The 16,895-nt window shown below is 36.6% G+C and overlaps 2 protein-coding genes across 5 annotated transcripts in view; one reads left to right on the top strand and one right to left on the bottom strand.

The window, feature by feature from the left end:
• Nucleotides 1-13,684, bottom strand: part of HS2ST1 (heparan sulfate 2-O-sulfotransferase 1) — a 175,057-nt gene extending 161,373 nt beyond the window's left edge. Inside the window, exon 1 of one of the 3 annotated variants that reach the window (XM_032303713.1) lies at nucleotides 13,135-13,684. In XM_032303713.1, the coding sequence (XP_032159604.1) occupies nucleotides 13,135-13,258 (124 nt within the window). In that variant the 5' untranslated portion in view covers nucleotides 13,259-13,684. Of the gene's footprint in view, nucleotides 1-12,639; nucleotides 12,767-13,134 lie in introns of those variants that run through there. The other 2 variants (XM_032303714.1, XM_032303715.1) reach the window with 2 other exon arrangements.
• Nucleotides 13,685-13,955: 271 nt separating this feature from the next.
• SELENOF (selenoprotein F) overlaps nucleotides 13,956-16,895 on the top strand; it is a 59,355-nt gene continuing 56,415 nt past the window's right edge. Inside the window, exon 1 of one of the 2 annotated variants that reach the window (XM_032303717.1) lies at nucleotides 13,956-14,288. In XM_032303717.1, coding sequence (XP_032159608.1) covers nucleotides 14,205-14,288 — 84 coding nt within the window. In that variant the 5' untranslated portion in view covers nucleotides 13,956-14,204. The remainder of the gene's footprint in view (nucleotides 14,289-16,895) is intronic. The other variant, XM_032303716.1, reaches the window with a different exon arrangement.

The raw sequence follows: 16,895 nt of genomic DNA on the forward strand, positions 1-16,895 counted from the left end.
ATGGTTTAACAGACTGGACACAGCCAAGAAAGGAACCAGTAAGCTTTAAGAAATATCAATATGAATTCCCAACCTGAAAAACTAAGAGGAAAAAATCGTAAGCAAAAACAAAAACAATATCCAAGAACTGTGGAACGACAGCAAAATGTGTAACATATACACAATAAAAATATCAGAAGAAAGAGGAAAAAAGAAGATGAAATCTGAATAATGGCTGAAAATGTTCAAAATAGATGATACCAAATCACACACCATAAAGCTCAGGGACCATTAAATAGAATACTGAAAAAATCTACACTTAGGCATATCATGTTCAAATACAGAAAAGCAAAGAGAAAATCTTGAAGGAAACCAGAGGAAATAATACCTTATCTAAGAGGAACATCAGGAATTATATCAGAATTCTCTTCAGAAACCATGCAAGCTAGAGACTGAAGTAAAATGTTTTAAAGTGTTGAAAGGAAAAACAAAATAAAACATGAAAACCACATCAACCTAGAATTCTGCATCCAGCAAAATGATTCTTCAAATGTGAAGGACATTATCAAGATTTTCTAAGAAAAACAAAAATTGAGGGAATTTGTTAACAGTAGACTTGCCTATAAGAAAAGTTAAAAGTGCTTCAGAGACAAAAATTATAGATGTTAGAAACTAAGCTTTATATAAAGAAATGAAAACGCCTAAATAAATGAGGATTAAACCAGAATACCATTAAACACATACTCAAAAAAATTGTATTTATATTTATTACATCTTTATTTAAATATACATATACACACATACATATATTTTTTAAAAAGGCAAAAACCCTAAAGGATGAATAATTTTAATTATATATCAAAATCTATGGTATACATAAAAATACCATGAACCAAACTGAAAAGCCAATTACTAGCTACAGGAAATTGTGTAGTAGTCTTAATACCTTTAAAAAAAAAAAAAAGAAAGCATTCATAGAGTGGGGAGGGAGTAAAAGATGGACCTCTCTGGCGAATTTGGGAGATGGAATTGGGCATGCTTTATTCAGTGTCACATTAGTTCTTTTTCACTTAGAGCCAGTATTTATCTGAAGATACACCCAGTTTTTGCTGTTCTGTGCTGTAGACTTAAAGGAAAGCCTACATTCTGGCCCCTATCAAGAGGCCTTCAGTTGTTCAGTGCAGTAAATTACTGGATAAATTATAATCAGAGATGAAGAGTACTGAGAAGGCCATCATGGTGACACATCTAAGCTAAACCTTCCAATCCAACTTTATTCAACCAAAATTCTGATCTCCACTTGTAAATTTTGGATCTCCATCTGATTCTCTTATGTGTTTGCTCAAACGGTAGAAAATTTCAGTGGGAGGGGGAGTGGGTAATTATCTGCTCCCCAGACCCAAGCAGTTCTCTCCACATCGACCACGTTTATAATTTCATCTAAATGTTTCACAAACCAAGTATTCACAAGGTATGAAGATGGAAATACATACATGGAAAGATACATGATTTGTTTAAAAAAAAAAAAAAGAAAGAAAGAAAGAACAATTCTTTAGTATATCAGAGAGCACTTTCCTTCTTGGACTTTGAGTATCATGAGGCATCAGAAGGATGGAATTACACATGAATTTACACTATAAAGCTAATAAAGTTTAAACTTTGGGTTCATACACTGAGCACAGGCCTCTTCCAAAAGCCGTAGGCATGATTTTATATTCATAATTCTGTACTTTTTTTTTTTTTTCCTTAAAAAGGACCCCTGAAATTATAAAAGCTAGAGGCCTCATAACACCTGGATTAGCTCTGGATGAAACCTACAAGGGAAAATGATATAAAATCAAATGCATTTGGGATTTTAAATTTCAGCCCAACTAAAGAGATTCTGAAACTCATATGTTATTATATTTAGAATATTATACTAAATGAAACAAAATCAGTACAAGTGGTTACTTCATAATTTACCATAATGAAAGGCTGAAATCCTATCAAAAGATTCCTATTTCCCCACCTCAAAAAGGGGGCATATTATGCCACTATTATGTTAGCTATTGTGATAACAACCTAGGAACATGTTTATGATTTGATGTTAAATGAAAAAATAAAATATTATAATCAGTTTTATCTAAGAAACCTATGTGAAAGAAACTTGCAAAAAACTTGTTAGTATGTGAAACAAACATTACCTTTTCTTTACTCTTTTTCCAAATAATCTATACTTTTATAATTTAGATTTTTAAATTATAATTTTAAGCTATGTCTATAAAGAAATCAAAATGATTTATATAGTTTTAAAACTTCCAAAACCAATTCCACACAGTTCCAAAATATTTTTAGCAACTACATTATTTTTAATGTATAACTTTCTCATGGTGACTATTTTGAAAAATAGTATCATTGTGCGTCCTGTTATCTTATAAGCATACCATAACTGCATTACTTTCTTCAGAACTATGCTCAGAAGCTTTTAAGGAAGACAGGTTCACCACACTAACTTAATCTAGATTGTCACATTTTTCCTGCCTTCTTCTGCCTCCTCTCTTGAAAAGAGCTCCCACTTCTTTGTCTGATAGTGCATGTGCTTTTAGTAACCAGATCTTACTTATCTCCCATTATTAATGCTGTTCTAATACAGAAGGCAAACTATTACTATTAGGAATTACTACTCATTGAATCAGTAATTTTAATTTTATAAATCACAAGTTAATATGTTTGATCATTACCCTAGCTTAAAATAAAACGTTATATGACTTTTGTACATCACTTTATTTATTCAGGAATATTTTCAACCCCAGGCAAGATAATTAGATTGCTACTGCTTAGACTATAAAATGAATTAGTATATAATGCCAGTATATTATACTCCAAACAACCAAAGGAATAGTTAAAAAAATAATAATAAAGAAAAGAAAAATTAAGGCAACAGCTCTCCTCAAAACTATCTTTAAGCTTTGGCAATTTTAGCCTTTAATATTAATCTAACAATACTTTTAATCATATTTGAAAACTGTAGCTTATCAATGTCAACTTAGTCTGATTTTTTCTAGTTATCATGGCTATATGAGTAAGTTATGAACTTTTTTTAGATTTTCTTAAATTAAAAACCAAATAGAAAGATTACTTACACACCATAATTTTTTTTTCTAAATAATCAACAATGTGGTCTTAAATTCTGTCAAAATGCAGTTAATAATCAATACTTAAGGTTCTACCCTCAGTGGATTTTACAGTGAAAATCTTAAATCACAGAGCCTGTAGCATCATAGTAGGAGCAGTATCACAAAGCATTTATGCTACAATATTATATAACCTCAATTCTTATGATTAGATGCCTGATTTTCCCAAACTGTCTTTGTTATTACTAAATAATATGACCTTTCCACTTCACTTTCATTGTCTAAACCAAATGCAAGTATGTAATGTTTCCCTGACTCCTTAAATAAAAGGCAAAAATGATGTTATTTCTCCAAAATTTACCTCAGAGGCTGAATGAAGTAAGCATTATATTTAACTGTAGTTGAAAGTTGAAAAGTCTCTGATGCTGTGTAAGATTCAAGAATTCTGTTCTTTAGGATTCTCATAATTTCAGCATTAAACCTATAATATGATCTATTCCATATTCAAATAAATAAGTAAGAAAGTTTAAATTCCTCAATTAAGATAAAGGATACAGAACACATTTTCCCTCTGTACTTGAGAAAATGACAATGAATCACTTTGGGAAAACTGACAATAAAAGAACTATCACATAAAACTTTTTCCATATGGAGAAGTAGGCTTGGGTTCTTTCTTCCTCCACTAATTTAACTATCAACCCCTTAAAAAATCATTTAGAAGCAAAGGAAGTATTTTACACACACACACACTGAGTAATTCCCTTGTCACAAATCAAATTTAACGTGCATTTTATAAAAATCTATCCTTAAACTGCCAAGTTGGCAAAGATCAGTAGGCAAGAATGAAGGAACTTCAGTCATGTTAAAAAGAGACGACTTTTCTGTAATTTTTATAAGAGTAAATAGATGTCTATCTTTAGGAGCAAATAATAATATGAACTGCCAGTGATTTTTACTCCTTCCTAAAAGAGGAAAGAAATATTTCATCTGAATGTCAAACCTTTAACTCATGTAACATCATCATTTGATTTATATAAACATTTATAAGACAAGTGTAATCCTACGAGGTAGGACATTGGGCAAAGCCTACAGCAGCAAAAAAACATAAACTGAACACTACATTAAACCAAAAAGACAACAGCAACAAAAGGAAGATAAGTATATTATCATCACTATTAATAACAACTTTTAATTGTAATTTTTCTATTGTAGTTTTTATAGTTTACAAACATTTTCATGTTCATTACATCATTTGAGGATCATTTTATCTTCCTGCTCTCTAAAGAAAGCAGAAATAAGCAACATTTATATTAAATGAAGCTATACAAATAAAACATTTAAAATATCCCTAGCTTACAGTAAGTACTCAACAAATGTTAGTTGTTATTGTCTGTTAGAGATGAAGGTTCAGAGGTCATGATGGCTTGCCAGTGGTGGGAAAAGCAGAAAACCACTGAAGAAAGGGGCCCAGTAGTTAAGAAGGAAGAGATTAAAAAAAAAAAAAAAACCAAAAAAAAAAAATCAAAGGGAAGTTAGAGTGGTCATGAGAAAGACGAGTTGTTGTTAGTCACAAGCTTAATTAGTCAGAGTTCTAACCTAGGGCAGAAGAGAAAGGGAGCATAATGGCATCTCATCAATCAGACATTCCTGGATAGGTTCACCCCAAATCAGGGAGAGACTATCACTGACAATTCCCAGGTTCAGGAGCAAAAGTTACACATACTCCTAATTTACTTTGCTCAGAAATCTACTTTGAGACAATAAAATATCATTTGAGACAATAAAATATCATTTTGTTTCAATCTTCAAAACATAAAGGGAAGATAAGAAATTTATGTTCTAGAGAACAATGGTGAATGTTTTTTATTCTATCCTATTTAACAAAATGAAGAAGCTGTCCACTGAAATATACCTGAAGATCATGTCAAGCCAGTTTTTCTAATCAGCTCTTCTATGGAAGAAACATTTGATCTAAACTGGCTTTCCGCCACAGGTGTGTAACACACAGGGCTCATGCAACACTTTACTGGAGATGCTTGTATTTTACCAAAAAAAAAAATACTACAGTGAAATAAAAAATGCTGGCAATTAGAAGCAGCTTCCTAAAATCTAAATACAAAATAATCACAAACTTCTCAGTTGTAATTGATCAACAATCTCCACATCTAAACCAACTGAACTAGTTTTGGTATGATATGGACAAAGCTAAAACTAAGTCAAATGCAAGGTTGAAGGAGGATTTTATCAATTTTAATTCAACTCAATTTACTCAAAGCTCCAACATTCTTCCCTACATTCAAAATATTATATTTATCACTGACTACTTAAGATATTTTCCTTTTACATCACATCTTAGAAACTGAAAAAACCATAGACAGCCCTAATTAATCACTAAGCTCTTTTCTGATGAGTAAAAATAGGGTCGAGTTTACAACTCTTTACTGAAGACCAAATAAAAATTCATTTTTGCAGTAGGATTTCAGTTACGATATTTACACTGTGCAGCTAAATTTTTAAAATTCTTATCTTTTAAGAGTTACTATTAACCAAAGTAACACATATACTGTATCAACAATATTAAGTAAGATAACATACTAAAACATGAAGAAAACTACAGAAAGGCCCATTTTAGTAAACTTAAAACCTAGTGAAAATCTTAAAAGCAGTGAAAAGAAAAAAGGATATCATGTACAGCTGAACAAAGATAATAATGACGCAGCCTTTTAAGAAACATACGCCGAGACAATGGAGCAACATCTATAAAGTACTGAAAGAAAAAATATATATTAATGTAGACTTCTATACCCAGCAAAAATATCTAAGGCAACTAGGGGCTTTTTTTAGACATACAAAAGTGAAAAAAAAATTCATCACCAGTAGACTTGCAGTGTAACTATCTTTTTTAAATGATTTTATTTATTTGAGACAGAGAGAATGAGTAGTGGGGAAAGGCAGAGGAAGGAGAATCAGGCTCCCCACTGAGCTGGAAGCCCAATGCAGGGCTTGATCCCAAGACCCTGGGATCATGACCTGAGCTGAAGGGAGACACTTAAAAGCTGAGGCACCCAGGCGCCCCAGTATAACTAATTTTAAAAGAAATCCTTCAGGATCAAGCAAAATAGTAGCAGATGAAAACCTGCGTTCTACACAAAGGTATGAAGAGCACTGGGAATGGAAAATGGATGAGTAAACATAAAACAGGAATTTTTACTCTCTTTAAGAGATAACTGATTGTTTAAATAAGTTTAATAAGTTAAAAAAAGTTTAAATAAACTGATTGCAAAAATAAGACATATAATAACAAGAGCAAAAAGCCAGTCAAGAGGAAACAGAAGTATAAGATTCTTATACATGACATAGTATAATGTATACCATAAACCCTAAAGCAATCACTACCAAAAAAAAAAAAAAAAAATCACAAAAAAGTGTACCACTAAGTCAACAAATGAGATAAAATGTAATAACAAAATACTTAATCCTAAAGAAGCCAGAAAGAGAAAAAGGGAAAAAAGGAACAGATGGAACAAATAGAAAACAAATAGTAAGACACATATTCAAACCCAGCCATATCAATAATTACAATAGTAAATGTTCTAAACACCACCATTTACAACGGGGATTATGAAATGGATTCAAGCTCCAACTATATGCTGCCTACAAGAAATCCACTTTAAATAAAAAGACAAACAGGTTAACATCAAAGAGTGGGAAAAGATTATCATGCTAACACTAATCAAAAGAAAACTGAAGTGGCTAATCAGACCAAATAAGTTTCAGAGCAAAGAATATTATCAAGGATAAAAAGGGACATTTCATAATGAAAACGGGGTTAATTAAGTCAAGAAGACATTACATTCCTACACATTTATGCACCTAATCATAGTACTTCAAAATACACGAAGCAAAAAGTAACAGAGCTTCAAGCAAAAATAGAGAAATTCACAATTATTATCAGAGATTTCAAAATCCCTCTCGCTATAATTGCTGGAACAGGTGGCAGGAAGAAAATCAAGGAGACAGAACAACTTTACCAACCAACTAGACCTAATTGACATGTACTGCATACTCCACCCTATAACAACACAATATACATTTTTCATGTCCACACAGAACACTTAACTAAGAGAGTTTATATACTGAGGCATAAAACAAACCTAAATAAATTTTAGGATTTATGCAAAGAGATTCTAGAAATTCAAATGTATGTTGCCCCCTTCCATAATACACAGTTATAACTGATCAGTAACTGCCAGCTAAAAAACCCATTTCCCAACCTCACCCCTTGCATATAGTGAACAGTCCTTATAAAAAGCTTAGGGGGGGCCTCCTTAACCTTTTCATGTCCTTCATGGCAGGAAGTACCCAAGACCCTGAATCAATCACCCATGTAGAAGAAAACCATCCACCAAAATGATCGCCTAGTAAGTGAATGGAAAAAAAAGTCATTTGCCATGTTTAGCCAATAAAACTGGGGGCTTTGTTTTATTTATTTATTTTTTTTAAAGATTTTGTTTATTTATTTATTTGACAGACAGAGATCACAAGTAGGCAGAGAGGCAGGCAGAGAGAGAGGAGGAAGCAGGCTCCCTGCTGAGCAGAGAGCCCTATGCGGGGCTCCATCCCAGGACCCTGGGATCATGACCTGAGCCGAAGGCAGAGGCTTTAACTCACTGAGCCACCCGGGGGGGGGGGGGGGGGGGAGGGCCTTTGTTTTAAAAGCAGCTAGCATCACTCTAAACAGGAAGCTTCCAAAAAGTTTTATGCCCAGTGACATGATTTGATTTACATCTTAAAAGGATCACTCTAGCTGTTATATTAAGAATAGTCTGTAGAAGGAGACAAAAAAAAAAATGCCTGTAGAAAGGCAAGTGTGGCAGCAGACTAGTTAAGACATGGCAGTAATCCAGGGAAAAGATGACGGTATCTTGAATTAGGGTGATAACAGTACAAGTGTTGAGTAGTAGTCATATTCTAGAAATATTTGAAGGTAAAGCTAACAGGATTTTTCTTACAGATTAGATGCAGAATGTGAAAAAAGAAAAGTCAAGTAAAACCCTGGCAACTGAAAGGATAGAGCTGCCATCAACTGAGATAGGGAAGGTCAAAGATAAAATAGATTCAGGTTGGATGAGGCAGTGGACAGAATTATCAGAAGATCCATTTTGGACACCATGAGTTTGAGAGGTCTTAATCACTCAAAGCCAAACTCAAGTGAGCAGCCAAATTCCTAGGAAATAGGCCTGAATTAGAAATATGTATTTGGAAGTTGTCAGCATATAAGTCACCCACTAAGGGAGAATAAATTGAGAAGAGTTCCTAGAACTGAGCCCTGGGTTATGCTTATGCTAAGAGGTTGAGGAGAAAAGGAGAGCCTAACACAGCCACCAATGAGATGGGAAGAAAACCAAGAGTATAGTATCTTGGAAGCAAGGTAAAGAAAACTTACCAAAAAAGAAGTGACCAATTGTGTCAAATCCCACTGTCAGGTCAAATAAAATGAAGAACAAAAATTGACCGAGGACTTAAGGAAATTACTGTTGAGTCAGACAATTAGAGTAAGATGAGACAAGGTTTTAGTTTTACTGCAAAGGGAAGCTAAAACATGGAACTGAGGTTGGCCAAGAAAAGGGTAGTCAAGAGAAACTACTGCTTTGGTTTTTGGGTGGGAGAAATAATAGCATGTCCATATTGAGCTAGTGAGAATGCTCAAGCAGAAAGAGAAGTAATGATTATAGGAGAATGAAGGAAAACTTCTGGAATCATGCCTTGTAGGTTAGGAAAGTGGATCAGGTGCACAAGTGGTCCAACAGGCAGATAATCTAGTTAACAGGGAGAAAGGTGGAGTAAATAAACAGTTACTAGTAGGAGGGTAGATAATTGTAAGTAATTAGGCTATACTAAACCATGACTGGCAAATTCAGGTATCTATAAGCTTTCCCTCAAAAGCAGACTTCCGGAGAGCAGTGTTTGAATATTCATTATTGGTTCAATTCCACTAGGGGCCAAAAAGCTATTCGAAGTCTTAACAGAGTGGTAGACCGACTTCCTGGGATTACCTTAATTGAGACCAATTGTTTCTAGTGATTACTCATGGCACTAGATATCCTATCCAGGACTCATAAGTGAGGCACTAATTAGCAATTTTAGAATAACTGCATTCCAATTAATCCAAAGTCTTCAAAACTCCTGTGAATTTTTCAAACAATTTCAGAAGTAGAGAAATCTATCATTCTTGGCAACATTACAGGTACTGTTGAATCATTTCAGACACTTTAAATACTACCAAATTCCAAAGAGCAGTCTCAACCTTACTCCTGGAGTTAGTTCATTAGTTTAGGAGGATTTTAAGAACACAGACAGTAACGTAATTTTCACCAATAAAGAGGACTAAATAGTCCATTCTGAGTTACTGTCCTCATTTAAAAGATTATGTCCTAAGGTATTCACAAACTCACACAGCGATGTTAGAAGCATTTGAACAGCAAATATTATTTTAAATCCTTAGACCCTATAGAAAATTAATAATAAAGCATATTAATTCTAACATTTATGTAACAGAAGTTTCATTGCACTATTCCATCAGTCAACATTAGCAACAGGTGTCTCTTGAGATTCAAAAAAACTACTTTGTAAAAGCAACAAATTCTGATACACAATTCTGAAAGCTAAGTAGTAAGCTAAGTAACACTTTTCATCAACTCCGTGTCATCTTCCATATCTCATTAGAAAAATTAAGTATACATTTTAGTAAAATGAAATTTTTCAACATAATACCCCACAGAACTTCTTTCATAACAAATGTGTTTGTATCCTAAATGTAACTCACAAGCTCCATGTTACAATATATTAATACTAAAGGCAAAGAAAAGCAATGAAATAGAAAAAAACTTTTAAAAAGCTAAGAAATAAAAAAAACTGTATTCATTAAATACAAAGAATCTACTGCAAGTCAGTGTTTCCTACCATTAAAGGGATCACATATGCCTTTGCAAATATGATGAAAGCTACGCATATAATTTCAGGGAATTCATGGATGCCTTGAAGCCTATATATAGGTCCTGCAAGTTTAGAGAATCTGTAATTAGTCGGAAAAAATGGAGTCCAAAATCAATCCAAAAACATAGGAAAATTTAATATATGAAAAAAAGAATTGTAATATATAAAAAAATAACCACAACATACAGTGGGAAATGAACTATTAGTATATTATTTGCCATAGTTGCTATTCATTGAAAGAAATGACAATAAATCTCTATAAATTTATGAATGCTTTAATGAACTAAATGTAAAAAATAAAAATTATAAGATACTATGGCAAAATATAGAGAATGTATATAATCTTGGTTGGAGACAATCTTCTCCAAGTAACAGAAGAAGCCTACTTGCCCAAATTGATAAGATTTGACTGTGTAAATTTTTAACTTATGCATAAGCTTACAGAAAGCTTAACAGTTACAGAAAATAAATGCAGACTTTTTTTCTCCTACAACAGAAATAACTTATTTCAGTTGCTTCATTGGGTAATATAATTATGTTCATTATTTGGATACAAACAAGCAAACACTACACTAAACCAATTTCTTTGCAAAGAAATCAGATTTTTCCGGAATTATATTCATTCTTAGCAATAAATGCAATTAAACATTGATATTACTGTTCAAAAATTCTATTCAAACTGCTAAATCTTAGTGTAATGTCAATACAAAGTCCCAAGCAATCTGGTATAATTAAAGAAGCACTTGATTTAGAATCACACATACCTGGGTTCCAATCCTGACTCGGCCACTATTAGTTATGTGGTCAAGTTATATAACCCTTGAGCCTATTCCTGCATCTGTAAAAACAGCTTTCTATGGTGTTCTTGGAAGATTACATAAGAATATCACATATGGAAGTGCCTAGTACAGAGTCTGATTGTCAAACTATGCCTTCTGCCTACTAACTGGTAACATCTGTTTTTGTACTGTTTTTTGTAAAGACTTTTCTTTTCAAGAAATCAAGACTGCTGACATAAAGTCATACATTTCACCTGCCATATTTTTGCAGTTCCAGAGCATTATTCATTCCTTCAAGTGTTTTGTATTTGAGCTCCTTTTTTGGGCTCTTTTTTGAGTATGTTATTTGATCTCTTTTTATTATTTCGGATAGAATTTAAAGGTTTCTTGTAAAAAATCATGGGGAAAAAAACACATTATTTTCTACCTGTGGCTTTCCACATGTTAAGATAATCCTCTTTTTAAAATCAATTAGGCTGTATCTATGGAAACCACTTTCAAGTGTTATGAAAAAAAATCTGAGGCAAAAAAAGAAAATAAAAAATTGAAGTTATCCTAGCCACTGTAATGTGCTCAAGAAATAACACTGATTCAACAAAGAAAAAATACAAATCTTAATTTTAATATAACTTTGAAATTTCTGTAAATGGAGTCATTTTTTTCTGTAAAATTGGAACATTAAAGAGGCCAGAAAATGATCCCAAATGCTAAGTGGACTCAAACAAAAACAAAAAGTGTATTGGACAACATTCAATGTTTAAGGTGAGTAATTTTTTCCATCACACAAGACACGTAATAAAATCATGGTAAATAAATTTTATATATCTTCAAAACTGTATAGGGTAAGTTTTACCCTAGATTGAGGAATGGAATTATCCTGAGCTCCTTCTTCAACTTTGGTTGCACTTCAATTAGATATATTTGATACTCTTTGATAGACTGTTCTTTAAAATATTTCCAAGGCTTTTTGCAAAATCTGCCAAAACTGCAAATAGGCAGCTATACTTCTAATATTACAATTATTTACTAATACATTTTTCATTAATGTTATCACCCACAGGCGCATCTAGCTGTTACTCAGTCTAAATGATTTTGCTCCTGGTGTTTTATTGCATGCTTCTCAAAAAGTATTTAAAACAATGCTGAGGTGAAAGTATACACATAAAAACATATTACTTTTCCATATTCAACCTGGAGTCTCTTGAGCTGATTTTTAAACTTCCATATACATTTTTAAATCAAAATGTATCGCATTCTTTTAACACTCCCTCCCCCATCCCAAACTCCTCCCAAATGCCAAAGTTCCCTACTAATCCGAAAGTACCTATTATCTATGAATTTTTCTGGTTTTTCATAACTTCATACTCCAACATTATATACTTCAGACCCCTTTTCTCATTAAAGCAAGCACTGTTAACTCCTTAAGGTACTTAAGCATATGGTTTATTTATTGCATAATCTTACTTTTCCTTCCACCAATTTAAATCTCACTGTAATTCCCCTTCAGCGTTCCCTTCTCTCCTAAACGCACTCCATCAACATCGCCGGGGGCCACATACACAAACATTCCTATTCTGAAGTCCAAAATATTAATAAAATTTCGCTCACTAAAAAAAGTACTTAAAAGCCTCGTGCCTCCTTTCAGTAGCACGCTTGAAGCTTTTTATTTGCTTTCCTGTTCTACCTTGGCAGCCTACTTCTATCGGTTGTGTGGTCCCTTGCTGCCCCCAGCACAAGAGTGCAACTCACTACAGTGTATTTCTTTTACTCACCATGATTCCCAGTATCTCCCTCCATTTCCTGCCATCCATCCCTTGGTGAACCTCCTGGTCCACAAAAGATCTGTATCCAGGTGCCCACACCTCTAATTAGAATACCCCTCGACTAGCACTGCCGGGGCTTTCTGTAGACTCAGGAAAACACAGAAGGCTGAGCGTTCCTGCCTCCTCCAGCAGTTCCCGCTCCCTACCGAGTTCGGTCTTCTCTTGCTTCTCCCCCGTGGAATGCCTACTTCTGGTAACCCTTAGGCACGGGAAAGCTCACCTTAGCAACCTCTGCCCCGTGACCTCGCGAGCCCAGCACCTCACTCAAGCTTACACCAGTCTTGGAGCTTGTGTTTTCGATGCCTCCAGTCCCAGCTCTCGTTGCAAGCTCTTCCACCCTCTTGCCCCCGAGCCAGACCGCAGGTTGCGACCGGAGCAACTGGACATGCCTCCCTGGCCCGGCCCCTTGCACACCACTCACCCCTAAGTGGCTCTGCTCCTTACCTAGCTTTGATCGGGACTCCTCCAGTTTCTGGATTTGGTTCTCCAAGAAGAGCATCGCCACTGCGAAGGCCACCACCGCCAGCAGCTGCAACTTGGGCGGCATCATAATCCTAAGGAGCCCCATGAAACCCGCTGCTCGGGATCAAGACATACCGCGGGGGGCGGGGAGCGGGGCCCCGGAGGCGAGTGACACGCCGGGGGGCAGCCCACCGAGCGGGGAGAAAGGCAGGGAGAGCGCGACAGCGAAAGAACCACCGCAGCGACCCCCCCTTCTCGCCGCCCCAGTCCCCCGCCCCCAGGCGCCAATACCAACGCCGCCGGTGCCCGCTTCTCCTGGACCGACTCAACGGCCGCCCCCTCCAAAAGCCCGCGCAGCAAACACAGCGCGAAGCGGCTGCCGGGCTCTCGCCTCTCTACTGCCTCAGTCCCCGACCCCCGCGCCCGCCCGCCTGCCCGCCTCCTTCTCTTCCTTCCTTCCCTCCCTCCTTTGCTCGCGGCCGCGCGCTCTTCCGCCAGTGCGGCGGCTGCGACTGCGCCGCCCTCTGCTCCGCCCCCGCCCATCCCCCTCCGCCACCACGCGCACGCATCCACGTACGCTGCTCGGCAACCGGAGGCTCCTCCCTCGGCTCGAGTTCAGTTGTGCCTATTGGACCGAAGAAACCCGAAGCCTCGCTCTTGGTTCGTGTTATGGTTGGTTTCCTTTGCCTTGGGTGTCAACCAAAGCGGCATTCGATTGGGTAAAGGAGGCGGGCTGAAACCGGCGAAGGCGGGGCTTCTTGGCCGCATCACGAATTGTCGTGAATAAAAGGAAGGCGCTCGGAGTCATACAGGTTTGGGGAGTTTAGGAAAATGCCTGATAGTGATTTTCGGAAGGACCCTGCGACTTTGTATTTATATTAAATATAAAGATATTTGACTATCTTTAAGTTTCAATATACTTCTGGGTAATACCTGTCTCTGAAGAGTAAGAGACTGGGTAACAACGGCCTTTAACAGACTGTTTTGGATAAGGCTCTGGAGTGGACGCCCCTAGCTGAGAGGTCCTCCGGGCAGTAAGAAACCTACGGAAGATGGTAGCGATGGCGGCTGGGTCGGTTGGGTCGCTCCGGCCGGCGTTTGCGCTGCGGTTGCTCTTGGCTGCTGTACTTCAAGCGGTAAGTGGAGATCATCTCCGCAGCAGCCCAGGACGAGTGGGCGCTGAGGAATACGAAACATTCGGTCCTACATGGTAGCCACGCTTGGAGAGGGTGGGAGGACTGGACGTCCTTAGGGACTGGTCCGACCGGAGTGCTACGTGGCATCTTTCCTCATTTGATGCTTTTCCTTTCCCGCCCCGGATTTATAGCGGTTCTTTCTCTTGACTTCAGAGTATCTTGAGTTGTACTTCTTTTGCAGAGTTTCAGTTAAAAACAACCTATAAACCTCACGGTGGGGGGCGGGTAGAAAGCAATGAATCTTAGAAAGGAATGAAAATTGTTTTTAAATGGACAGAATACAAGAGACCACCGTTCTTCGTGATAAGGCTCTTCCTAAATCTTAGACGAAAGCTCCCATATCTGTGGTCCAGGGTACACTTCTGTGTACCCAGGGTAACACTTCCTGTTAACTTTTTTCTCTCAGTTGTCAGTGGTTTGTAATTCACTGTTAGCTTTTTATCTCCGATCTCTGTTACTCATGTGCTGCTGGATGCATTTCAGTACCGTTTGTGGTTTTAAACAACCTTGTTGCAATAAAAGGAGCTATTCTATACTAAAGCACAATTTACTTTTGAAATCGATTTTCTAAAACGATAGCCTTCTTATCGTTTAAAATCTGGCAGTGTTAACCAACTTTTTAAACTCATTCTTCATTAACCCAACAGACGCGTTCTTAATCTTTGAGTGGAGAAGACCTAATTTTGTCTTATTTTTCTGTTCATTTATGTACAACTTAGTATTTGTTTATGTCTCCTAAGAAGCTTGCGATCCGAATTTTGCTATGTGAGCAACTTTTTTTTCTGGGCACTGCAGAAGCTTTTACACGTTTCATTAATCAGCTTAATTCTTCAGGTATTTTCATTACTGAGCCTGCTGAACAGTTTTCTCCTAGGAGACATGGTTTCATTGACTTCACCACAATTTAGGGGAGTTAATGCCTCTACCAAAGACTTCCATAAACAGTCCATGCTTTTCTTTCCTCAAAGAGTTTGAAGTTCCTGCCTGTTTTGCAACCATACCTTACAGGTGGATTTTTAACTTCTCTAATTTGCATCATGGTACTTTGTTATTCAGGCATTTGGTGCCTCCTTAGAAATTACCAAAAGACCCTTCTCTAAACTTTCTACTGGAGAATTTTTGTTGTTCTTGTTTTGCCAGCCTTAGATAATTAGAGTCTACCACCATGCAAAGATAAGGAATAACATATCACGTTGACTTCTGATTTCTCTGTCTTTAATTATCAGTGTTGTGTAACCACCCCAAATTTTGTTGGCTTAAAATAACAATTTCTCATAATTTTGTGGGTCTGCCGTAGAGTTCCTGTTTTCCTCTGGCTCGTGTAATGTAGTTGTGTTCAGCTAGTAGGACAGCTGAACTGAAAGGTCCAAGATGGCTTCATTCTTAGTTGGTACTGTCAGCAAGGGTGACTTGGTTCTACTCCATGTGACCTCATCCTCCAGCCCAACTTCTTTTTAGCAGTCTCAGAATAGTGCTCCTGAAAAGCAAAAAAGCTGCAGTGCCTCCTGAAGGCTAGCCTTGAAAATCACATATGTTACTTCCACCTCACAATACTTGTCAAAGTAAATCATAGGATTGGTCTAGATTTCAGGGATGGAGAAATAGACTCCATCTTTTTTCCCAGGAGGAGTGACAAACTTGGCAAAGAAATTACATACCAGGATAGGAGGAATTTATGGCCATTAAATAATCTACTACCATGACCATACACATAAGTCAAAAAGTTGGGTATCATCTTTGACATTTTTTAATTTACCTTACATCAGGCAATTACCAACTCTTTTTTATTTTACTTTCTAAATATCACTCAGATCCACGCACTTAATGTTAATCCCTCATTCGGGCCACAACATCTCTCATTAGCATTAATAGCCTTCTAGTTCACTCTTCTAACTATCAGAACCTAAATGGTTGGCTTTGTAAGTTTCCCAGTTGCCCAAGCCAGCAAGTAGTCTTTTTTAAATTCTTTTTCACTCTCTGAATCCAATTAGTCATTAAACCCTTGAAAATCTCCAAGCCAGTCCACTTAATTCTATGTCCACAGGCACTACCTAAATTCTGACCACCATTTTTGCTTGCCTGGAATTCCCCCAACAGTTTCCTTAAACTGGGTTCCATATTTCATTTTCTTCCTTTCTAATCCAAGCTCTACAGTGCATCCACAGTCATCTTTTTCAAACTTTATTATAATTCTTCAGTGGTTCCCTGTTGATTTTAAGGTGAAGTCTGTTCTCCTGAACATTCCTTAACAAGGCCTGTTTCACTTGATACTTATTTGTTGAGCCAGGCTTAAGTCCCAGAACTTACCGCTGCTGTAAGAGCCAAAAGATAAGGTGAAGAATTGGGGTCTTTTTTTTTTTTTTTTAGCCTGTCTCACATACCATGTTCTTCCTCAACCAGGCCTAAAGTGTTTAGATAAAAGACAAAGCTTAATTTACATACCATCTCCAGATATGCAGATTCAGATATACTCTCTCCCTTGCATATTCTGTCATCATATCTTATACTCTATTACACAGATACACAATTTTAACAGTACCATACCTT

This window comes from Mustela erminea, chromosome 10 (genome assembly GCF_009829155.1).
Source record: "Mustela erminea isolate mMusErm1 chromosome 10, mMusErm1.Pri, whole genome shotgun sequence".
Taxonomy (NCBI): Eukaryota; Metazoa; Chordata; class Mammalia; order Carnivora; family Mustelidae; genus Mustela; species Mustela erminea.